The sequence below is a fragment of the Mirounga leonina genome, unplaced genomic scaffold, assembly GCF_011800145.1.
Source record: "Mirounga leonina isolate KUSES-001 unplaced genomic scaffold, KU_Mleo_1.0 Mir_53, whole genome shotgun sequence".
Classification (NCBI taxonomy): Eukaryota; Metazoa; Chordata; class Mammalia; order Carnivora; family Phocidae; genus Mirounga; species Mirounga leonina.
Genome location: NW_023270807.1, coordinates 56,209,128 through 56,234,125, shown reverse-complemented (window position 1 = coordinate 56,234,125; position 24,998 = coordinate 56,209,128). Strand labels below are relative to the sequence as shown.

General features: G+C 35.8%; 2 protein-coding genes across 6 annotated transcripts; one reads left to right on the top strand and one right to left on the bottom strand.

The window, feature by feature from the left end:
* On the top strand, positions 1-24,733 carry PNISR (PNN interacting serine and arginine rich protein). Of its 5 annotated transcripts, none has more exons than XM_034991586.1 (13): positions 1-107; positions 9,794-9,873; positions 11,536-11,654; positions 13,074-13,262; positions 14,632-14,855; positions 16,323-16,494; positions 17,605-17,795; positions 19,309-19,446; positions 19,885-19,984; positions 20,718-20,771; positions 21,837-22,007; positions 23,062-24,148; positions 24,391-24,733. In XM_034991586.1, exons 3-13 carry the CDS (start codon positions 11,567-11,569, stop codon positions 24,419-24,421), a joined length of 2,445 nt encoding a protein of 814 aa, XP_034847477.1. In that variant the 5' UTR covers positions 1-107; positions 9,794-9,873; positions 11,536-11,566; the 3' UTR covers positions 24,422-24,733. The 5 variants fall into 5 exon arrangements, 4 of the variants coding, with proteins under 4 accessions (XP_034847477.1, XP_034847480.1, XP_034847478.1 ...); XM_034991587.1 differs by having other exon boundaries at positions 5-270; positions 24,391-24,421; XM_034991588.1 differs by lacking the exon at positions 9,794-9,873 and having other exon boundaries at positions 5-107.
* On the bottom strand, positions 5,470-5,978 carry LOC118001476 (transcription factor BTF3-like). The gene has a single exon (XM_034991592.1). The coding sequence runs from the start codon at positions 5,959-5,961 to the stop codon at positions 5,470-5,472; it is 492 nt and encodes a 163-aa protein (XP_034847483.1). The 5' UTR covers positions 5,962-5,978.
* Positions 24,734-24,998: the final 265 nt, after the last annotated feature.

Here is a 24,998-nt window from a genome sequence, read left to right as displayed (position 1 = left end):
CCAATCGGGCGCCATCTTGTCTTGTTCGTGAAGAAGTAGAAGCATCGAAAGGTTTGGAGAGGTATTGCAGGAACGGTGGCGACAACGGTGTTCCGGAACCAGAGTGGGTAAGTGGTGGAGAACAATTACGCGTGGGGACTTCGCAGGCCATTACAGACTTCTTGGTTTCTGTGGCGAAGCTAGCATAACTTAAACACGTAGGCTGCGTACGCTGCTTGGCGCGACCGCTGGAACCTCATCTCCTTAAAGCGGCGGTGTCCGCCCGACTTGGTGAGTCAGAGCTCTGCTCTCGGTGAAAAGGAAATGCTGTTATTAAAGAGAATGCTCACGACCCCTTCGTCTTAACTATGAGAGTTTTCTCTCGGGTGAGAAGGGACTAATTGTTGGGCTCCTGACCGGCCGTTAAGCACTGCGCGTGCGCAGTGGGAACCCCCTTATGGGGAGGGGGTGCTAGGGGGCCGAGGAGGCGGGGGCCGGACCTGGACCTTTTGCGCTGTGCAGTTCGACTACGCAGGCGCAGCCAAGGGCAAATGCGTCCTGTTAACTACAATTAGGTTCCCTAGGTTGTAATTTTGTTGTGTTTTTATCCAGTGATGGACATTATGTGTTAAGGTTCACGAGGGAAGAGTATATCCAACATTTCAGTTGTGTTATCTTGTGAATATTGTTATCTGAACATCATGGGCGTTCGACAGATTTTGATTGTTGATGGCTAATTCATAGAAGAGCAAAATAAACTTGGAATTTGTGACTTGAGTGCAGCTAAGCAAAAGTGAAAACAAACTTGAACACTAAAGAGTCACTTGTAGGACTATCGTGGGTCTATAGGGGTAGTAACAGTAAACCGGTTCTTTTAAGATGTTCATGAGACTTTATTTTTAAAACCGTTTTAGATTTACAGAAAAACTGAGCAGATGGTAGAGTTCCCATATAAACACCCCCGCCTTACACACACACACACAGTTTATTATTAGTATAGGTCAGTATGATATATCTGTTACACTTAATGACTAATATTGACAAATTATTATTAACTAAAGTCTGTAGTTTATTCATATATCCTGAGTTTTAACCTAATGTTTTTTTCTGTCCCAGGATTCCATTTAGGATAGATGTTGTCATGTGTCCTTAGCTTTCTGTTGGTTGTGACAGTTTTCACGCTTTCTTAGTTTTTGATGACTGTTACAGGCTGAATTGTGTCCCTCCAAAATTCATATGTTGAAGTCAGTACCTCAGAAGTAGCCATATGTGGAGATGGGGTCTTTAAAGAAGTAAAATGAAGTCATTATGGTAGGCCCTAATCCCTTATGACTGGTGTCCTTATAAGAAGAGATTAGGACACAAGAGGGGAGACCATATAAAGATATAGAAGACAGCAATCTGTAAGTCAAAGAGCGAGGCCTTCAAATGAAACCAACCCTGCTGTCCAAGTTCAATTTTGGACTTCTAGCCTCTAGAACTATGAGGAAATAAATTTCTGTTCTTTAAGCTACCCAGTGTGTGGTACTTTGTTATGGCAGCCCTAGCAAACTTAATACAGTGACCTTGACAGTTTTGAGGATTACTGGTCAGGTATATTGTAGTGTGCCCTCCTACTGGAATTTGATGTTTTTCTCATGGTAAGACTGGCAGTAGGGGTTTTGGAGAGGAAGATTGCAGAGGAGCAGTGCCTTTTTCAGAATATCCTATCAAGGGTATGTAATATGAATGTGATTTATCACATTGATATTGACCTTGATCACCTCCTTAAAGTAGTGTTTGTCAAGTTTCTCCACTGTAAGATTACTCTTTTCTATCCACCTCCTCCTTTCCATACTGTACTCATTGGAAGTCCTTTTGCACAGTCTACATTTGAGGATTAGAGAGTTATGTTCTCCCTCCTTTAGGGTGGAGTATCTACATACTTTATTTGGAATTCCTCTGCATGGGAGATTTGTCTGCCCTGCCAATTTACTTAATCATTTATTTATATCAGTATGAACACATGAGATATTTATGTATAATTTGTGTTATAAGCCAATGTTAACTTTATTTTGTTGCTCAAATTGTTCCAGCTTTGGACATTGGGAGCTCTTTCAGTTGTCTACAGTGAAATGCCCCCATCCTTTTAATTTTTTAATTAAAAAAAATTTTTTTTTAGCACTTCTTGGCACTATACGATACTCCAGACTTTCTGTATATTTTTTTATCTCAGTCTGAAGAATCAGTTATTTCTCTAAGGATTCTGATTCCTTTTATTGGAGAATGGTATTAGAACCAAGATATGTGTGCTTTCTGCCACTGGGGTGTTGTTTCCTTTAGGCTCACTTGCTCTCTGTACATTTATTTTTCAATTATCACTTTTTTTTGTATCTGTATCCAAACTATCCAATTCTCCAATGTTTTTTGAGTGCCTCTTCTGATCTACAAGCTGCAAAGTATTTAAATATATACTAAAATGTATGTCCCATCAAGTAGCAAATGTTTTTTGTTTTTTGTTTTTTTTTTTTTACTACATTTCACATGATTATAAGGTTAGCCTTTACTGGGGCCATTTCCACCTAACCTGAAATTGAACAAATTAATTCCTTTTGACTTTGAGGTCAGTCAGCTGGTATGTAGGGTTGAAATAGCAGGGGAGAAGAAGTTTGTTGCATTTTGTGATGTGAGAAACATTTCACCATATGGATCAAAGTATAGATGTGTTTCTGTATCTCTGATTTTGCGGTTAATGCTTAAGTGCTTTATTTATTTTTTTTTTTAGAGAGAGGGAGAGTGCGTGCACATGCGCACATGCCCCCCCCCCCCCCCCAACACACACACCAGGAGAGGAGGGGCAGAGGAAGAGGGAGAGAATCTTAAGTAGGCTCCATGCCCTCCAGTGTGGACCCTGATGCGGGGCTCCATCTCACAACCCTGTGATCATGACCTAAGCTGAGATCAAGAGTTGATGCTTAACCGACTGAGCCACCCAAGTGCCCCTTATTTTTTTGATGCTAAATGCTTTAAAACAAAACACTACATTTTCATCCTCATTCATCTTTCTCAGTTTATGAGAGGACTTTTGCAAATATTTAATGATTGTCATTTAAACAAGTAATTTTAAGAACCCCAGAGCAGGGCGCCTGGGTGGCTTAGTTGGTTAAGCAACTGCCTTCGGCTCAGGTCTTGGAGTTCCAGGATCAAGTCCCGCATCAGGCTCCTCTCCCTCTGACCCTCCCCACTCTCATGCTCGCTTTCTCTCTCATTCTGTCTCCCAAATAAATAAAATCTTTAAAAAACCCAAAAAACCTCAGCAATATTTTAATACAGAGTCATCTAAGAAATGATAAGATAAATGATGATCATTTCTCATTTTGTTAGTTTCTTAGGGATACTATAACAAATTACCACAAACTGAGTGGCCTAAAACAACAGAAATTTATTCTTTCACAGTTCTCTGGGCTAGAAGTCTGAAATAAAGGTTTCTGCAGGGCCATGCTTGCTCCACTCCCAACTCCCCACCCCTGTTTTAGAGGAAGATCCTTCCTTGCCCCTTTGTCTCCTCCTAGCGCCTGGTGGTGCCCAGCGGTCCTTGGTTTTCCTTGGCTGTAGACACATCACTCCAGTCTCTGCTTCTGTGGTCATAATGGTGTTCTCCCTGTGTGTGTCTGTGTCTCTAATAAAAACACCAATCATTGGATTAGGACCTACATTAATCCAGTGTGACCTCACATCTTGAATACATCTGCAGAGACCCTATTTCCAGATAAGGTCACATTCATAGTTTATGGGAGTGTGGCTAGGACTTAAACATACCTTTTTTAAGGGGACACAGTTCAATCCATAACACTGGTCATAGTCAGAAACTAGATTTTCCAGCCATATGTGATAACTTGGATGATCTGATGTAAACCATGGTTATTGGTCTTTCAGTTTTTCCTAAATCCCAGTTGTTTCCAAGGAAATAGCAGTTAATTTAATCCCATAAAGGAAAAGGCTTCCAGCCTGGCTGATCTATAATCAAATTTTCCAAATTTGAGTTGAGCCTGAGATCTTTAAAATTAAGGCTAAAGGAAGGACAAATAACTTGGACTTGATTTTTGATGTTATAAAATCAGAATAGCAGTAATAAATGTTACTTTCCTCATTGAATATTAGTGTACTTACTTGTTAATAAATTTTAGCGAAGAGTAAAGTTTTTCACTACTTAATATGGACAAAGCACCATGGAGAATTCAAATAATTATAAGACTCTTCCCTAAAGAAGATCTTGTTTGGGGAAAGAAAAAAAATGAAAATTCATTGTAAGTCTCTGTAACTGTATACTGCATCATCTTTAACTTATTATGGAAATTTTCAAACAGTGCAAAAGTAGAGTGTAGTGAACCCTAATGTACTTACCACTCACAGTTATCAGTATTTTCTAAGTCATTATTAAACCAATGTTTAAATGTCAGTTTTAAAGCTATAAGGCTGTTGTTAGGATATAGGGCTGTTATTTCATTGAAAAATACTGAAATTACAAAATAAATTTTTTTATTATTGCCATATGTGCCTTCATATTCCTGTTTTCCAGATTTTGCAGTTATGTTTATTAGTAAAGAAGATTATATGGTGAAGATGAAGAAAGTGTGGGGTTTCTAAATCCTTTCTATCAAATCACGTATAATTAGTCATGTTCTTTAATCAAGAATTAATTGATGAAATCCTTTATCAAGCACTGTGCTAAATGCTGAAACATATAAAAGTTTATATTAAATATTTGAGTATACTAAGTCTTTTCTTAAAATCTGTCCCTTTACAAAATTCAGTATAACTCTATATTTTATTCTCATGACCAGAGATACCCTTTTTGGACTAGATTATAGAAATTTACTCCAAATCCTTCATAAGAAAATGAGACAGAGGTCAGCTAATTTGTCCAGAGTCTCATGGTTATATTACTTGTGTGATGTTTATTGCCTGTATCAATGACTGTGCTGATCAGCTTCCTTTGATTCTTTAAAGATCGATAGACTTATTTTTATTTATTTATTTATTTGTATTTTTTAAAAAGATTTTATTTATTTACTTGACAGAGACACGGCGAGAGAGGGAACCCAAGCAAGGGGAGTGGGCGAGGGAGAAGCTGGCTTCCTGCGGAGCAGGGAGCCCGATGTGGGGCTCGATCCCAGGACCCTGGGATCATGACCTGAGCCGAAGGCAGACGCTTAACGACTGAGCCACCTAGGCGCCCCTAGACTTTTTTTTCCCCCCTAGGCAAAGAACTTTATAAACCTTGTTTCAAACTTTATTCCTAGGCTTCTTCAGCTTAATTAGCTGCAAAGAATGAATTGTGTATTAGCAAAAACTGAAAAGAGCTGCAGTGTCCAAGGAGCTTGGGCTTAAAAATATTAGAGATCTAGATTTTATCAGATCCACGAACAAAATTTTAAAAAGCAGTCATAATGTAAAATAGTAGCGCCAGTAACTTCTTCAAGTTTTATGTTCTTCAGAAGTTGACTCAATTCAGTTTGCTTCATTCTTGGAAGCTTCATCAAAATTCTCCACAAGATCTGGAACTTCATCATCATCATCATCCTCTCTGGTAGCAAGTGGTGCTTTTCCATCCACAGATTGTTTGGGCAGAGCTTCAGCCAGTCTTCTTAAACTAGTCAGACTGTCTGCACCAAGTTGGTTTAAGATACTGGGTAGCATTTCTGTCAGCTGCTTTGTCTCAGCATGGCCTGTAATGGTGAAAGTGTTCGCTGCCAGTGATGCCTGAACTTTGGGGTTGTTAAAGTGGATCACTGTTCCTTGGTTTGTGAACATATTCACTTCTTCAATACCAGAGATATTGTTTACCCCTAACTTCTTTAAGGAGAACTGAAATTTTTTATCATCTGCTGTAGCCGTTCTATGAACCACCTTCTTCTTTCGGCGAGCAGTTCCTTTCCCACCAGTGCGCACTTGTGCTTGCAGTTTGGCGAGTTTCTCCTGGTTCATGATAGTTTCTTTCATCTTGTTGGAGCGGAAATGGGACCGCATGGGGGAATAGGGTTGGCGCTCGGGGTCTCGGGCGGACCAGCTGAGATTAGGTGCACACTGCCCCTAGACTTATTTTTTAAAAATACACACTTGGGACACCACCTGGGTGGCTCAGTCGGTTAAGCGTCTGCCTTTGGCTTAGGTCATAATCCCAGGGTCCTGGGATCGAGTTCCACATTGGGCTCCTTGCTCACTGGGGATCTTGCTTCTCCCTTTGCCTGCCTCTCCACCTGCTTGTGTGCTCTCTCTCTCTCTGACAAATAAAAATCTTAAAAAAAAAAAAAAATACACACTCATGGGGCATCTGGGTGGTTCAGTCAATTAAGCATCCAACTCTTGGTTTTGGCTGGTCATGGCCTCAGGCGTATGGGATTGAGCCCCACATCAGGTTCTGCCCTCAACGCAGAGTCTGCTTGTCCCGCTCCCTCTGTTCCTCTCCTGCTTGCTCTCGCTCTCTCTCTCAAAAAGATCTTTTAAAAAAAATAAAAATACTCATGGTAAAATCATTCAAAGAATACAAAGATATAAAATAATTAACATTTCCTTATCTCTGTTTTTACTTCCTAGAGCTTACCAGTTTTTAAACTTTTTTTGTAATTTTAGGAATTTTCTATACTAAATTGCATTCTTTTTTTTTTTTTTAAGATTTATTTATTAGAGAGTGTGGGGGGGGCAGGGAGGGGCAGATGGAGAGAGAATCTTAAGCAGACTGCACTGAGCATGGAGCCTCACATGGGGCTTGATCCTAGAACCCTGAGATCATGACCTGAGCAGAAACCAAGAGTCAGAAGTGACTGCGCCATCCAGGCACCCCTAAATTGCATTCTTTTCTTTTTTTTAAAAGATTTTATTTATTTATTAGAGAACAAACAGGGGGAGCAATAGAGGGAGAGGGAGGCTCTCTGATGAGTAGGGAGCCTGACGCTGGGCTTGCTCCCAGGACCTTGCCAAAGGCAGACACTTAACTGACTGAGCCATCCAGGCACTCCTAAATTGCATTTTTTTTTTTTTAAGATTTTATTTATTTATCTGACACAGAGAGGGAGAGCACAAGCAGGGGGAGAGGCAGAGGGAGAGGGAGAAGCAGGCTCCCCACTGAGCAGGGAGCCCAACGCGGGGCTGGATCCCAGGGTCCCGGGACCATGACCTGAGCCGAAAGCAGGTGCCCAACTGACTGAGCCACCCAGGTGCCCCTAAATTGCATTCCTAATAAGAAAAAACCTCAAATGTGATCATTATTCATAGTGTATCACACTTTTTTAAAAGATTTTATTTATTTATTTGACAGAGAGACACAGCGAGAGAGGGAACATGAGGGGGAGTGGGGGAGAGAGAAGCAGGCTTCCCGCCAAGCAGGGAGCCTGATGCGGGGCTTGATGCCAGGACCCTGGGATCCATGATCTGAGCTGAAGGCAGATGCTTAATGACTGAACCACCCAGGCGACCCAGTTTTTTTCACTTCTTAAAGCAGTTTATTTATCAGTATATGTCAGCATATAAAAGTCCATCTAACTCATTGTAATGGCTGAGTAACAATCGACTGTATGGTTCACTTTTATCTCTGCCTTAAAAGTGACCTTAAAAGCAGATGTTCCCAGTTATAAACATGTTGCAGGTTTTTGGGTAACCTGGTGAGTATACTCCTCTATGGTTTAAGTTCTTTAAGTAGAATTGCTAGGTCAGAGGGATGTGCATTTACAATTTTGCTAAAATACGGTAACGCTAAATTGTCTCCACAAAAGACTATTGGGTATTTTACCTACTCCCTCATTCAACACTCATCCTCTGTGGCCACGTCAAGTTTCTCAACTGCAGACTTAATTGAAGCATTTTATTAAATACTTCCTAACAACTTCTTTGACTTTTACTGTCACCTTCTTTGCTATGTTTTTATTCCATTCTGCTTCTCACAATTTCGCATCTCTTTTCGTATTTTTCTCAGCCTAAGTGTATTAAACACTGTATATGAATAGTAGCTTCCATAAAAACTTGGGGTTAAGAAGCCTTGGAAAACATAGTAAAAGTAGAAGTGACTGGTTTCAACAAACAAAAATGGCTACAAGTAATACAGATCAATCTGTTGAAAATATGCAAGTAAAAACTTATTGAGCATAGGAAAACTTTTGAAGTTTCTTTTTTCTTTTTTTAAATAATAAAAGCTTCAATTTATGATCTTGTGAAAGGTAGGGACAGGAAGATATTTTTCCAAAGATAAAATGAAATCTGGTTAAGTCTCAAATTGCTTTTAAAGAAGAAAAGAGAGTTGAGTAAAAATGGCTTGGCTTGATTACCAACCCCACGCTCCCCACCCCACCCCAGCCCATTTGTAAACTTGAGGAGTGCTATCAAAAATGATACTGAGAAAGTCTTTGTGGTGATATTAAGCACTACTTTTTGAAGGCTCTTTTGCTGAGTTTTCATGTTTCTCATTTAATCCTCACAAGAACTCTATGAAGTAGACACTATGTCCTCTGTTTTACAGATGAGATAAAGGAGAATTAGAGAGTGGTTAATTTGCCCATGTTCATACAGCTAGTGAATGGTTTAGGTAGGCATCATGAACCAGAGCTTGTGCTCTGAAGTCCAGGTTACTGGTGATGGTCAGAAACTAAAAAGGAGAACTGAACAAGTTGTTCATGACAACCATTAAACATGAGTAAGTGAAAGTAACTTTGGAGTGATTTTTAGAGAAGTAAATCTGTATTGGAAATTATGGTAGGGAGTAAGTACACATAATTTTCTTTCCTTTTTTTTTTTTTTTTTTAAAGATTTTATTTATTTATTTGACACAGAGAGACACAGCGAGAGAGGGAACACAAGCACGGAGAGTGGGAGAGGGAGAAGCAGGCTTCCTGCAGACAGGGAGCCCGATGCGGGGCTCAATCCCAGGACCCTGGGATCATGACCTGAGCCGAAGGTAGACGCTTAATGACTGAGCCACCCAGGCGCCCCAGTACACATCATTTTCATCATTAACGTGGTTTTACTGAATGCACATCTCTTCGCAACTCTAGGAGGCACTGTATAGAGCTAGTTATAATGCCTACGTTGTATGAGTTTATAACCTATGACAGAAAAATACATACATTGAGTTCTGATATACCATTAGAGCTTTGGAAAACACAGCAAACCATGCTTACACCAGCTTTTTGGTTCTCATAAATACAACCATTTCCTTATCGATAACCTTTAAAAGTAAATAGAAGGAGCCAGAGACAGTTCATTTTCTCAGTTGGTATTTAGTGACTGCTGTGTGCAAGAAGCTGGAAGATAAAAAGAATACATTTGTCTTTCTATCAACTTTTAAAAGCTGTTGATCTAATGGGAATAAAATGCAAACGTTCGAGGGACAAATTGTTTTCGCCTTGCTGGTGTTAATTTTTAAAATTAGAATTTTATAGAAAAATTTAAATTAAAGCATTTTATTACTTCTTTGTGCCATTTAAGTTAATACCAGGTGGATGAGATCGTCTTTTCAAATGTTTGTTGTTCCTTTTTTCTCAGCATGTATGACAGTACCTAAATTGTTTGATAGTATTTTGTATTAATGAGTTGTTCCAGTAGATAAAAAGCTATTTTGAGAGGAAAAAAATGTTAAGTTTTGCTTTCTTATTTGTGATGTACCAATTTCCCTTAACTTTAAAATGGTAAATAGTTTCTCATTATAAAGTTAATGAAAGAAGAAGCTCCAGATTAATTTGGAGATGATCACACTTTGATGTTGCATCTCTAGAATTTATTTTTATTCTAGTAACTCTTCATAATCTAAGAGTAAACATATACTATTTTTCTTTCCCCCCCTCAGGGCATAAGTAATCTTGCTGCTATGCTTCCAAGCTGTAGTCTGAATCAACCTAAATTTTAAACAGAAGGTGAACCTCTGAGGTCAGTCAAAATAGCAGTTGGTATTTCTTCTGGGTGTTCCTCTTTTGTTAATTGTTACCTTTTAATTAAAGTTATGAAGGGTTCTAGTAAGTCATTTAGCTTTTAAAGTGTTTAAAGGCATAATTGAAAAAGAGGAGAGGGGAAAAAGGAGAGAAGAAAGAAAATCTGAAGAGAGATTAGAAGCAGCAGCATATGTAGCTTGGAACTGATAACCCAGTCCAGTCATTGGTCTTATGTGTAGTGCTGCTTAGTTTCTATTTTGCCATATTCCAATGATGCCATTATAATAGACTGTATTCGTGTAACTAGAAGTCAAGTGCACTTGACTATTAAGAAAGTCAAGGTAACAAAGGAATGCATCTTTCCTAATTTACAGTGTTCTTCAATTGAAAGGTCAGGATCTGCCATTGATAGAACTCTGTAACATTCTGTGAATGCTGCAAAGACTAGAGCTGCAAACTCTTAAGAGACTGAATTTAACAGCCAGTTGTCCTATTTGAGTGGGTATTTCTTACTTCCTTATTAATCTGGCTTTTTTATTTTTTGTGATCCTGCAATGTTGAGGCTTGCTTTTGTCTTGTTTTCAGAATAGAGGAAAGGGTCAGTCTAAAAAGATTCATTTAGTAAAAATTTATTTAATGCCTGCTCTATGCTAAAAATGAAGAAACATACCCTACTTACCATGTGTGTCATTGGTTCTTGAACAGGGTTGTATATCAGTGTTGGATAACGTACAAATATACTAGACTTGTAGGAATTTTAGACTTTTTATTATGAAAGTTTTCTAAGTAATTTAGAGAAAAGTAGACTAGTGTGATGAAACCCCTCCTCCACACCTATCACCTAGATTGAGTAGTTACTAATATATATTCTCTCTCCCTTTGTTTTCCATGCTATTTACATGTTAAGAAACTTGGTTTTGTAGACTGTCTCACCTTCTGGATTTGTCTCATTGTTTCTTTTGATACAGTGTATGTCATTCTTTTGTTCGTTGTAATTTCTTTATCCTTATCCTGGAAGTGAGATCCAAAAGCTCAAATGGATTCAGTTAGACATTTTTGGTGAAAATATTCATAGTGATTCTGGGGACATAATATATCCAAGAGGGGACTCCTGATAGTCTTGTAGGGGTGATATTTCAGCAACCTTTGAATTTGATTTCCTATCAACTTTTAAGATTTCCTGAATCAGTTGTTCATTATTTCATTCATCATCATCATTCTAATTCTATTCTACTTCTGCATTTGTTAGCTGTAATTATTTGTAAGGATGAGTTTTCCTTCCTCAGCTGGAACTGTTGTTTGGTTACCCTTTGTAGGGAGTCTTGGTTGGGGAGAGACTAAATCACTTTTTTCCTTTTAATCTTTAAGATAACTATATTTTCAGAGATCTGTATTGGAAAAAAACAGATTTTTTTCCCCATCTTTTTGAGCTAAATTGATTAGAGCTATGCTTGCTATCAAGCTCTGACACCACCATTAACATGAAATTTTATACTCTTGCTTGCCAACCTAAACTTTTCAGTAGCCTCTGGCAGCCTGTTGACCAGAATTTTAGAGCTCTAATCACATAACTGTATCATCCTATGATAATTTTTGATGTGTGAGCTTTTAAAATTCAAGAACTCTCATTCTCATTTTTTAACTGTTTATTTTGTTAAAGGTAGAAAATCAAATATATTTTAAAAGGCAGGATGTGGGATCAAGGAGGACAGCCTTGGCAGCAATGGCCCTTGAACCAGCAACAGTGGATGCAGTCATTCCAGCACCAGCAGGATCCAAGTAAGGAAACAAATTCAATTTGGAAGTTGGGGAAGGGGAGATAGATGAGTGGGAGATAGGCGATGGGATTCAGGGAAATGGAATTGGGATTGATTTATTGGAGCATTTTATGAACAAAATTTTATCTTTTCTCATAAATAATATAGCTATAGGATACATATTAGGGAATGGATTTCTCTTTGGAGGACTTCCCCAAAGAGTAGAAAGCTTTATGAATATTTTACATTTTCAAAACTGATTTAGTTCTTGTTTTTCTAAAGAAAGAGAAAAATCTTCCTTAAATGTGTTGCTTAAGTAAAACATACTTCTGTTGTTAATTCCAAATCTTACAATTCTATGTAGCTCATAGTCAACTGATGGTATGCTATATATATCATTTGGAATATTTCAAGTGTATATGGAGGTAGAAAAGAATATAGGGAGCCCCCATTTATTATTTAGCTTTAATAGTTATAAACTCATGGCCAGTTTTGTTTCATTGATATGACCCTTCCACTGCCCTGCTTTTATTGGGTTAATCTGATTGTTTCTTTTTTTAATACCTACATAGATAGCATTCTTTTATAGGACTGTACTGTAATTTAATAAATCACTTTTGGATGATTGGGTGTAGCTTTTTACTTTTTAAAATAATTACCATAATTTTGTATACATGTCATTGCATCGTTACTTGTCCAGTTATTTGCTGAGGAAAAAAAAAAATCCAGGAACTAGGTTTCTTACATCACTGTGGCACATTTGAAAAGTTTTAGATACACATTGCTTAAGTTCAGCTCCACCTGGGTTATGCCAGTTTATGTTTCCACCAAAATGTATGAGAATACCTGTTTAATCTTCATGAGATGTGAAAAAACATCTTATTCTACTTTGTTTCCTTTATTTACAATATTAGATTTTAAAATGTTATGTATAGATATTGGAGAAGGGAAGAGGACCTTTAAGATAGCAGGGCAATACATTTTGAGTAAAGAATGACTAAGGAGATGTGTTTTGACTAGAGAAGGGAGCCATAGTAAAGAAGGGTGATGGTGAGGAGGAACAGGGGTAGATAACTGTATTTCTCCTGTCTTAAGATCCATTGTAGGCCTGGGTAGGACCTGTGTGAAGAAGTGAGTTTGATTGTTTGTCTTTACAGTAGTTAAAAAAAAGAAAAGGCTTTTAAAAGACTAAACTAAGGTACAAGGGATAAATTTCTTATGAGTTAATATTAGAAATCATTAAGAGTGTTTTTGTGGAGTTGTTAAATTATTTTGTAGCCTGGATATGGGTTATTTTCTAAGCATCCTTCCAGCCATAACATTCTGTAATATTTAAAATCTCTAGTAAGGAATAACTGAGATGGTTATTTTACATAGAGGCACTATTCCTTTCAGCTCATAAATTCTGAATGCTAAATTCTGCTATGTTAAATTATGTTAGGCCAGATTGACTGGGCTGCATTGGCTCAAGCTTGGATTGCCCAAAGAGAAGCTTCAGGGCAGCAAAGTATGGTAGAACAACCACCAGGAATGATGCCAAATGGACAAGATATGTCTACAATGGAATCTGGTCCAAACAATCATGGGAATTTTCAAGGGGATTCAAACTTTAACAGAATGTGGCAACCAGGTTTGTTGTTTCATGTTATCCAGATTTTAGGACTATTTTTAAAATAAAATGTGGATTAAATTAAACTGTTTAATTTGCTTAGTTTTATGACTTCTTGAAATTAATGCTCCTTAAAGAATAGGCAGTTTCATTAATTTTGTGGTTAAAGTTATTCTGTACTCAATCTGCTAGCATTGTGGCACTCAGTTTGATTCTTTTCTTGGTTCTTCATTCCTAGGCTGACAGGGGCTGGGAACACTGGAAACCTCACTTGGCATCTAGGGAAGAGAGCATTCTATGTCTCTCTGTTGCAACCTCTGGCCTTTTCAGAAGCAGCACTGGCAGAGCAAAACATGTCTAGTCTCTAATTAAAGAAATACTGTGTCACTATGTGACAAATTACTCTGTCAAATATACTCTGCCCCTACCATCCACCCATCTTTTTCTTCCCTTTTTTTTCAGATAGTGAAGATCTTCCATAAGTTTTTATCTGTTTTACTTTTTTGTTTGTTTGTTTGCTTTTTTAATTCACAGTATGATTTAGATTTCTTGATGCTAGTTCAGTTTTCCATGTCTTGTGTTATTATTTTTAATAGTCACTTCAAAACATTTATGGAGGAATCTTACATTTGAGTATGCTGATGGTGAAGTTTTAATCTCCCTTTCCCTGTTGATACTTATTATTGTTTCTCAATGTAAGAGTGGAAAATTCAGGAGATAATCCTCTAATATCACTTTTAAAAGAATAATGAATATTCTAATCTTTGATACTCTGAGGTAGTTTATTTCTAGTTTTCTTGAAGCTACACCAAATTTCCCCAAGTTTGAAAATGTTTTGGTTCCCAAGTTCAAATTCATAAATGACTGACCCTGGCATTCCCACTCCCCAACTTTATTCTACTGGCTTTCTTTGTGACCTGGGCAAGTGATTTACCGCTGTGTGCCTCAGTTTCCCCTCCTTAAATTGGCAAAAATAATACCTGATTTCTCCCTACCTCACAGGGATGTTGTGAGGATAAATGTGTTCATGGAAGAAAAAATTATATATAAAATCTCAAGGTGTTATTTTTTATGGTGTTGTTATTGAACAGAAATAGAAAAATTCAACAAAAAAATTGCTTTGGATTTTGTTACATTTATTAAAAAAATAATTTCAGGCATTTGATTTCTATATGTTTAGGATATGAATTAGAGTGGAGTTAGCTCATTTGAATTATTTATTAGTTTAATTAATTGCTTATTTTTAAGATATACAAGAGGAATTTGACCAAGAAGTCATAAATTTTTAAATCTGTTTCTTTGCTGAAAAATCTTTCTTGAGATCTTAAAAATTCGTGTTGATTTTGTTATAACCCCCTGTTGAATGTTTTTATGCCTAAATCCTAAATAGAATGGGGAATGCATCAGCAGCCCCCACACCCCCCTCCAGATCAGCCATGGATGCCACCAACACCAGGCCCAATGGACATTGTTCCTCCTTCCGAAGACAGCAACAGTCAGGACAGTGGGGAATTTGCCCCTGACAACAGGCATATATTTAACCAGAACAATCACAACTTTGGTGGACCACCCGATAATTTTGCAGTGGGGCCAGTGAACCAGTTTGACTATCAGGTGAAAGATATTTTGTTGCTTTAATATTGTAGATGTGCACGTAATCCATTCTTTGGAAGTGTCTCATCAAGAGTACCTAAGATCTGTGTTTCACTTTTCAGTCTTGTACAGATAAGGGTATATTATGTCTTAGAAAAGTTACCAATTTTTGGGTATTAAAATCATTAGATTCTTATTTTCTGGTTTTTGATTTGCTTAGGAGAATGATATAAAGGATTGTTAGGGAAAAGTTTGGAGAAAATGAAAAATGTGTAAGTGCAATAGCTATATGATGTTTTGTTTTCTAATAATTTCAAAATGGTATATTTAAATGTTGAATAAAGTTTAGAAAATGCACAGTAGTTGAATACATTATTTGTCAATAATAGATTATGGATAAGACATGAATAAAATACATGAAGAACAGAATATCTTCCTAAATGCAGTTCCTTCTGCTATGTAGAATTACGACTTCTAGTGACGTCATTTTTTTTTTCCATTCTGACATGACATGTTAATGGAATTGTACATAATTTCCTTTGTAGCATCTAATTCATTCCTAGGGACATAGAACTCTATGGGGAATAGTAACATTATGTGGGGCTTTATTTTCTCTAACTACTCTGCCAAGGGTCCACCTTTAAACTGCAGTGCTAGGTATCATTTGAAATAACTGATTGCAGTTGTTACCTTATAAACTGAGCGATCATAATTCAAAATTTTGAAAAAACTCATACATTATTTCACTAATTAGATTAATAATGGACATAAATTTAACCAGTATTCACCTTGAGAGTAATCTTTATTCATACATATTCAGATAAGTGTGGTATACTCATACTTGGTGTACAGATATGACAGTTTTTGTTTGGTTTGGTTTTGAAGAAATATAGTGGCAGGGAGCTTCTACTTACACCCTATTATCTTGATGGATCCCTATGCTAACAAGCCAGAGAGCTCTGTTGGCAGTGGGCTTAGAAAAGCCTCTGAAAATAGCAAAATTGCAAAAAATATTTAATGATTCAATAACTTTTATTTTGTTTAAAATAGATACTTATTGCAAGATTATAGAAACAAGTTCCCCTAAGAAATAACTTAGAATTGATTTAAAAATTTTTTTCTTGTATTTTCTAGTTACAGAAAAATTGACACTTAATTTCTTGGTAGTGGAAGGACTAGTTTATAAATGGATTCAGAATGAAAAAGGTCATATATATATATATATCCTTTCCTATACTTCTTGTAAATAGTGTACTAGCTGAATTTTAGATGGCTCTTTGCATTTACATAGGCAGAAAATCTTTATCTTTCTTAAGAAGAGTAAGCCTAGGTTCTTGGGGCTACAGAAATATCGGTGGATATTAGAACCATGGAATTCTTGGATTTGCTGCACACATGGATTTCTACTGTCCCAGTTCATAACACACGTGTATCCCAGAGAGTATATTGTATTAATGTGAAGAAAAATAAACTGCAATACTCTTTCAGCATGGGGCTGCTTTTGGTCCACCGCAAGGTGGATTTCATCCTCCTTATTGGCAACCAGGACCTCCAGGACCTCCAGCACCTCCCCAGAATCGAAGAGAAAGGCCATCATCATTCAGGGATCGGCAGAGATCACCTATTGCACTTCCTGTGAAGCAGGAGCCTCCACAAATTGGTAGCTATTTAAATTTAGTGAACCACAGTTGGCATGATTTCTTGATCATGTATCTTAAATAGTTCTCACGCTTCTGATATGTTAGGAATTGATAGTTTAAAACCCTATCATTTTATAGGCATAACCCTTTAAGTTACAAAAAGGATACTGGTATAAAATATAAAAAGTTCTGAATAATTTTCTTTAAAAAATATTGTTACCTTAAACTCCAAATTTTGTGATAAATTGTAAATTTATCATGGCCATAGCATCTTGATATTTTTTCAATGTTGACAATTTGATATATTATACCAGTTTATGAACATTTCCCCCTTTTAAAACCTGTTAGTTGTTCTCTGTCTCTGGTCTCTTTCCACTCCATTCATCTGATACACTAATATCAGATTCATTTTCCTTTTATTATTTCAAATTTCCAGAAATATTTTGGCAGAAGATTTAAATTTTTAACATAACTAATTTAGGCCTAGTGACAAGTTACAAACTTACAGTACTTTATATCTAGAAATCCAAATCAAATACTTAATAGACCAGAATGTTCAAGTCTTAACTTTTTATTACAAAGTAGACATTTTAAGAAGATTCTAACTTTTTTAACTTAGGGAACCATACTTGTTCAGATGAATTCTCAGTGTGAAAATAGACTTGTGCTTTGGTTTGACTCTGTTCTGTTTTCGTATTTTAGGAAGCACCGTGTAGTGTAAGAGTTTGGCTTGGAATTAGCCCACATCACTACTACTGTCTCTTTAATTTTGAGCACATCACTTAATCTTTATGAGCCTCAGTTTTCTTATTTGTAAAAGAGATTGAGTAATAGTGATTTTTTTTTTTTTAATTAAGCGAGATGATGGTTTAATGTGCTTTCATAGTGCCTGGCTTATTATAAGCATTAACACAGTATTCACTGCTGTCATTAAAAATGATCTTAAAGAGAAGCATAATGGTTAATGGGTTGCTTTACCACTGTCTTACTGGAGAATAATAGTTAATAAGTACTCAAGTGGCACCAGGATTCTTTAATTTACTTAAAAGGTTTTAGAAATTCAAGAATAAGGAACTCATGCGTTTATGATTTTTACTTAACTTAGAAATACATCTTTTCATGTGAAACAGATGCAGTAAAACGCAGGACTCTTCCAGCTTGGATTCGAGAAGGTCTTGAAAAAATGGAACGCGAAAAGCAGAAGAAGTTGGAGAAAGAAAGAATGGAGCAACAACGTTCACAATTGTCCAAAAAAGAAAAGAAGGCCACAGAAGATGCTGAAGGAGGAGATGGCCCTCGTTTACCTCAGAGAAGTAAATTTGTAAGTGTTAGAATCACTTAACATGAAAGTCCGTGTGATTTATATGTGAAAATTATTGAACTAAATTAATTTAGCCTATAGAAAAGTATTAGTATAATATTCTTGAGATTACTTTTAGTAAGTATTTTGAGGATTATGTTTTTATGTAGTTATTGAGGGTAGAGTAAGGAGAAAAGAGGCAGTAAGTTTATAAAACATTTCTTTCCAGAGAGAAATTATTCTGTGGGATGCTAGATAGGTCTTACCTTGAGAGACGAATCTATTTTCTTGTTTCAGTACAGCTGATTCCCTAGTGGCGGATTATAAGACAAAACTAAGTTAAAATGGCAAAAGAGGAGTAAATCTGCCTTTTTTGAACATTTAAATACGTGTTTATACCAGATGATGTAATAACTTTAATAGTTTCTGACATGAGCACTAAAAGTAACAAAGTTAAATTTAACTTTAAAGCTTCATCACTTAGATGGTGTTGAGTGGGTTAGGAATTTTTTTATTTACCAGTAATGTGCTCTCAGATGACATGATAGCCACAGCACGGGCCAGTATGCAACTCTGGAAATAGGTCGGCTTCCCAAGGCCATTTTGTGCTTCAGAAATAAATCTCAGGGAGACAGCAGGGTAACTAGATTTAAGCAGACATTAGTTTAGCTTAAATTTCACAAATGCCGTAAGTTACTTTTATCTTTTGACAAAAGAACCATGCCAAAGATGTGTTTTTGTTGAAGACAAAGAAGAACCAAAAGACTGCCACTATTAAAGTTCACTTTTTTTTTTTTGTAATTTTTAACTCTTTAGGTGAAATAGTGGATTTCCAGATTTAATAGGTTTAAGTGTCAAAGAATTGTTCGGAGATTATCTTCCCTCTCCTCCCAAATGCCTTTGGCCTTGTGTTCCATATAGTCTTTCCCTGATTCAAATAGTCTTTCCAAACTAGTATTTCAGTGATCACCTTGTCTTTTACTTAGTAGGACTGAAAACCTACAGCCAGAAGCAAACTGCTGGCATTTCCTCCATCTGAAGTACATCTCATTTCTTATCTGTGCATTTCATAGCAAAAAAAGAAGCAAATTAAGTCATAAGATTTTAGGTAAATACCTTATAGTTTTAAAAGTTACACTGAATAGTATAAATGTGGTCCACTTACCCAGAGTTTTACAAGCCGCTCATTTCAGGACCATCATGTATAATGGATATTAATTAAGTCAGTCTTGGCCTGATATATTTCTAGTTATTTATAAAATAAAGTCAAAATTGACTAAGGAAAAAAATTTGAGACGTAATTAAAATAATTAAATATGATAAGCTATCTTGTAATCTTATATTTCCTTTCAGGTAACACTTTATACTATTAAATGAAGTCTGTAGTATAAAAGTGTAATTTAGAGAGAAATTTCATTTTTATATATCTGTTTCATAGTCTTTTTAATTTAGAGTTTTCAAATAGAGTGTGTAAAGTAATGATTTTACATTATAAGCCTGAATTTGGGCTACCCATACTATTACTTGTGTTTAGGATAGTGATGAGGAAGATGAAGACACTGAAAATGTTGAGGCTGCTAGTAGTGGAAAAGTCACCAGAAGTCCATCTCCAGTTCCTCAAGAAGAGCAAAGCGAACCAGAGATGACTGAAGAAGAGAAAGAGTATCAAATGGTAGAATGTTAAATTTCTTGCCACATATGTACAGGGTTTTAAAAAATTTGTTATTTTTATTTATTTATTTATTTTTAGAGAGGGAAAGGGGGTGTCGAGGGGGAGAGAGAATCTTAAGTAGGGTCCATCCACGCCCAGCATGAAGCCCGACACGGGGCTTGATCTCACAACCCTGAGATCATGACCTGAGCTGAAATCAAGAGTCAGACACTTAACCAGCTGAGCCACCCAGGCACCCCAGTTTTTGTATTTTAGAATAATTTTCAAGATACTCAGTTCCTTGGAATGGTTGATACGATCTCTTCTTTAAAAATGTTTTATAAAATGGCTTTGCCCATTAAATTTTTTGAGAATATCAAACTGTATTAGTAACTATAATAATTAAATTAGAAATAATATACATAAATATATATAAACACATAAAATACCCTTTCATAGATGTTGCTGACAAAAATGCTTCTGACCGAAATTCTACTAGATGTCACAGATGAAGAAATTTATTATGTAGCCAAAGATGCACACCGGAAAGCAACGAAAGGTATATTGTGGGTGTTCTTGGTTTTGTTTTTCTGGGAGTATTTTGGTTTCGGTGGCTATTTTGGACTTTTTTTGGTTGTCCTTGCTGAATTCTAGCAGATATTTGAATATTTTCTTCTTGCATGTTTTAACTCTCCAGGAAAGGTTAGGTTTGTAGACACCATATTAAAACTATACAAATATTTTTCTTTTATCCAACTTGCCTGAGCACAAATTAGCAATTATGCTGTTGTTCTATAAAATGTATAGTGGAAAAATTCTTGATGTTCAATTTATTTCACCTGATTTTGTTTTTTTTTATAGATACCATGGTATTGGTGTATAACTTCTAATACAGTTCAGTTTCACTAATGAATTATGAACCTTCAGTTTTCACAGTTTACCACTTGTAGTTCTTACAGAAGCAAGAAATTCACCCATCCCCCCCATTTTTAGTAACACTTACAAAATATATTGAAAGCAAAATTAAATTATGGACCATACCTCAAAAATAAAATACTTGATGTACTGGTCAACATTTTTCATCATTATAAACCAATTTCAGCTCACTTCAGGATTATAATTTCAAGGCCAGACATGCTACTGGTTTAAAGTGAATGTTATGTTTTTAATGTTTCTTCTCTCCCCAAAAAGCAGCAATAGTAGTAGATTTAACAATACCATAGACTCTCATGACTATGAAATCGTGGCTATTTGTGTTAACATGTTGTTCCTGTTGTTGATGTGATACAAAGCTCCTGCAAAACAGCTGGCACAGTCCAGTGCACTGGCTTCCCTCACTGGACTCGGTAAGTGTTTTCCTTATTTGTGAGAGGGCCTTAAAGGGAAACTCACACTTACCTTGTCTCTCTACATGTTCTGTTTTGAAACTGTACTGTTCCTACTCAGTTTATAAAACCTAGGTCTTAGGGTTATATCAGTCTCTAAAAGGTTTGCCTACTTTTTTGACTAAAGCATTCACAGAGGGATTATTATAAATCATTATAAATGTGACTAATTCATAGTTTATTGGGGCAAGTTGTAATAGTTCATAATTTAGCTGTGATAATATTTAAGCTCCCTTTCAAAACTATTGCATACATGCTTTAGGGAGGAACCTATCCACTAATGCTTTAAGCACCTTTATTTAGATTGTGTTGTAGTTAAGTCGAGTTTTAACACAGAGGAAAAGAGTTTATCTTATAGTATCATTGTATAATAGTAGTGATGTGTTCATAATTTGCTCTTTGCATGGTATATTCTCAGGTATATAAAAGCTTAAACATGCCTTTTCCACATCATATCAAATTGATCTTTGTGGGGATCAACAGAAATGGGTAGAACCAAATGCCCATGTGATTTTGTGATGATTACTATTTAGGTCACTTCAGGGTGGGGAGTAGTTTTAGCACCGTACCATTTCTGATCAATGAGAATTACAGTATTCTAATTCTTTTAGGGAAAAAATACTTTGCATTCTACCTGGGATTTCTGAGCTTTGAACAATGAAATAATTTTAGAAATACTTTTAGGATCATTGGTAGTTGAATTGACTGTGCTTTAGTGAGGCTTTGTTATTGCCCTGTTAAATGGTTTTATTGGTTAGGGTGAACAGTAAAACAAAATCATTATCACGGTTCCTTTGTGGTGAGAAATATATGAAATACTCCAGAAAGAATGAGATTCTGTTAATTTTCAGGAGGGATTTATGAACACCTTAAAAATTGAAATTTATACTCCTCCCCACCCCGAATAAGCATATTCTTTCAAGAAAAGGCAATTAAAAAAGCAATTAGCTTTCTTCTCGGACCTTAAAAATTTTTTAGTGTATAGAATAACTTTTCCATATGATAGACTGGGCTTTATGCACACAGGTGGACTGGGTGGTTATGGATCAGGAGACAGTGAAGATGAGAGGAGTGACAGAGGCTCTGAGTCATCTGACACTGATGATGAGGAATTACGGCACCGAATCCGGCAAAAACAGGAAGCTTTTTGGAGAAAAGAAAAAGAACAGCAGCTGTTACATGATAAACAGATGGAAGGTATAGCTTTTAGACTCCCTTAATTTTTGTCTAGTTTTGATTGTGTTTCTTTTTATTTTTTTAACCAACCTAACAATATCAAGGATAGAATTAAGGTTAGAATGTAGATAATATGTGATGTAACTGAGACTAAGAGTTTTGGCTTATTTGTAGTTTTTATCAAAATTAATTGTAGTATTCAAAATATGTAGTTTACAAAAGGTAAACTTTGTCTTGTTTTGTAAGATGTTAATTTCAGTAGCTGTAAATTAAGAAACAGTGTATTTTTATTTCTTTCTAAAGTTCTCAAAATGAAAAAAGGCTTTTGAAATTTGTAAAACTATTGAAAAGTAATTTGTTGCTAGAATATTTAATGTTAGCTAGTATATTTGAGGAAATAAAAAGGGGACTTAATAGAAGCTTTTTTATGCAAAATACTATATATGACTGTAGTTCTTTAATGATATTAGGAATATTAGGAATACTGACTGAAAGAGTATTTTGAAGTTTTTGGAAAAATCCTACTTGGACAGTTGGGAAGGTAATTATTAAGAGTTAGCAGTTGAAAATTCCCTATAAATTACTTACTTACCTTTAAGTTGCCCTATTGGACAAAAGGAAATCTTTTCAAATGGCTTCAAATGTACTTTTACACTTTGGTACTCTGTTGCTGTATTGTCCAGGAGGAGCATGGCTAACTACATGTAGCTATTGAGCATTTGAAATGTAGCTAACCCTAAATTGAAATATGCTGTAAGTATGTATAAAATACATAATAGATTTGAAAGATTTTATGAGGCAGAATATCTTAGTATTCTTTTAAATTTATTACATGTTGAAATGATAATATTTTTGATATATTGATATATGTAACAAACTATTGAAATTAAGTTCATCTCTGTTTTTTTAAAGTAGTCACTAGACAATTTTGAATTGCTTATGTGGCTTGTATCCTATTTCTGTTGAAGAATGCTGTTTTACTGTTACCATCTAATAGCTTGAAATTTGGTAATTTGGGAGTTTTTTTCTTTATACATTTGACTTTTCATAGTATTTTTGTCTTTTTCTGTTTCAGAAGAAAAGCAACAAACAGAAAGGGTTACAAAAGAGATGAATGAATTTATCCATAAAGAGCAAAATAGTTTATCACTACTAGAAGCAAGAGAAGCAGATGGTGATGTGGTTAATGAAAAGAAAAGAACTCCAAATGAAACTACGTCAGTTTTAGAACCAAAAAAAGAGCATAAAGAAAAAGAGAAACAAGGAAGGAGTAGATCAGGAAGTTCTAGTAGTGGTAGTTCCAGTAGCAATAGCAGAACTAGTAGTACTAGTAGTACTGTCTCTAGCTCTTCATACAGTTCTAGCTCAGGTAGTAGTCGTACTTCTTCTCGATCTTCTTCTCCTAAAAGGAAAAAAAGACATAGTAGGAGTAGATCTCCAACAATTAAAGCTAGACGGAGTAGAAGTAGAAGTTACTCTCGCAGAATTAAAATAGAGAGCAATAGGGCTAGAGTAAAGATTAGAGATAGGAGGAGATCTAATAGAAATAGCATTGAAAGAGAAAGACGAAGAAATCGGAGTCCTTCTCGAGAGAGACGTAGAAGTAGAAGTCGCTCAAGAGATAGGCGAACCAATCGGTCCAGTCGCAGTAGGAGTCGAGATAGGCGTAAAATTGATGATCAACGTGGAAATCTTAGTGGGAGCAGTCATAAGCATAAAGGTGAGGCTAAAGAACAAGAGAGAAAAAAGGAGAGGAGCCGAAGTATAGATAAAGATAGGAAAAAGAAAGACAAAGAAAGGGAACGTGAACAAGATAAAAGAAAAGAGAAACAAAAAAGGGAAGAAAAAGATTTTAAGTTCAGTAGTCAGGATGATAGGTTAAAAAGGAAACGAGAAAGTGAAAGAACATTCTCTAGGAGTGGTTCTATATCTGTTAAAATTATCAGACATGATTCTAGACAGGATAGTAAGAAAAGTACTACCAAAGATAGCAAAAAACATTCAGGCTCTGATTCTAGTGGAAGGAGCAGTTCTGAATCTCCAGGAAGTAGCAAAGAAAAGAAGGCTAAGAAGCCTAAACATAGTCGATCGCGATCCATGGAGAAATCTCAAAGGTCTGGTAAGAAGGCAAGCCGCAAACACAAGTCTAAGTCCCGATCAAGGTAGTATACTTTTTAAAGTATTTTGTCTGATTTTTAAAAAAAATTTGACTGAATTTATTCAAAGTTGAAAGTGTCCTTTCTCTCTCTCTCTTTAATAAACTCAGTTTGGTACTTGATAAATGATCATAGTCTTAAATAATTTTAGAAATCCTATATAATAATATTTATTTAAAAATTGCAGATTCTTTAGTGTAAAATACATTTTTATTTTTAAATTTGTCTTTTCCCTTTTTTTTTTTCAGATCAACAACCCCTCCCCGTCGTAAACGCTGAGGAATGATGTGGCAAGAATGCCATGATGTTTAAAAAATTCCATGAGTTTTAAGGGCTTGTCTCATTATAGAGGCACATTGTGGCTGTGTAGGTGAAACCAGAATCTTTTTTTTTTTTTAACCTGTAAATAGGTGTACTTTTTCCAAATGCTGCTCCAAGTTACTTAATAGGATTTCTTTGTATTACATTTTTTTCAAAAAATAGTGCTTAATAAGACTATAAACATGCCATTCTCTTTCAGCTGTAATGTTCTTAAAATTATTCTTGAATGTACTGTGATGTCAATAAAGCTCTTCAGTTCATTTTTGTTAACCTCTTGCACCTTAATTTTATGATTTTAATCTAAGGAACGTACTTTTATAAAAAGGCAGCTGGAATTTTGTATAACAGGTTTTAAAGGTACTTCCTCTCATCTTCCCCAAAGAAAATGGTTTTAACTTAATAGTTTGTCAAAGTTTGTAAATTGTACCCATGGATTTTTGTCAAATTCCAACTTTAAGGGTGTGGAAAAGAGCCAAAAATAGACCTTTACTTTTCATTTGGAAACATTTGACAGCTTTCTAAACTTTTCTTCCTA

Excerpts from the sequence above, each read along its gene's own strand:
- LOC118001476 (XM_034991592.1), bottom strand. The coding sequence starts at position 5,961 with ATGAAAGAAACTATCATGAACCAGGAGAAACTCGCCAAACTGCAAGCA.
- PNISR (XM_034991586.1), top strand. The coding sequence starts at position 11,567 with ATGTGGGATCAAGGAGGACAGCCTTGGCAGCAATGGCCCTTGAACCAG. Across the intron at positions 11,655-13,073 it reads CCAGCACCAGCAGGATCCAA|GCCAGATTGACTGGGCTGCA; the intron begins GTAAGGAAACAA and ends AAATTATGTTAG. Across the intron at positions 16,495-17,604 it reads GCAGGAGCCTCCACAAATTG|ATGCAGTAAAACGCAGGACT; the intron begins GTAGCTATTTAA and ends CATGTGAAACAG.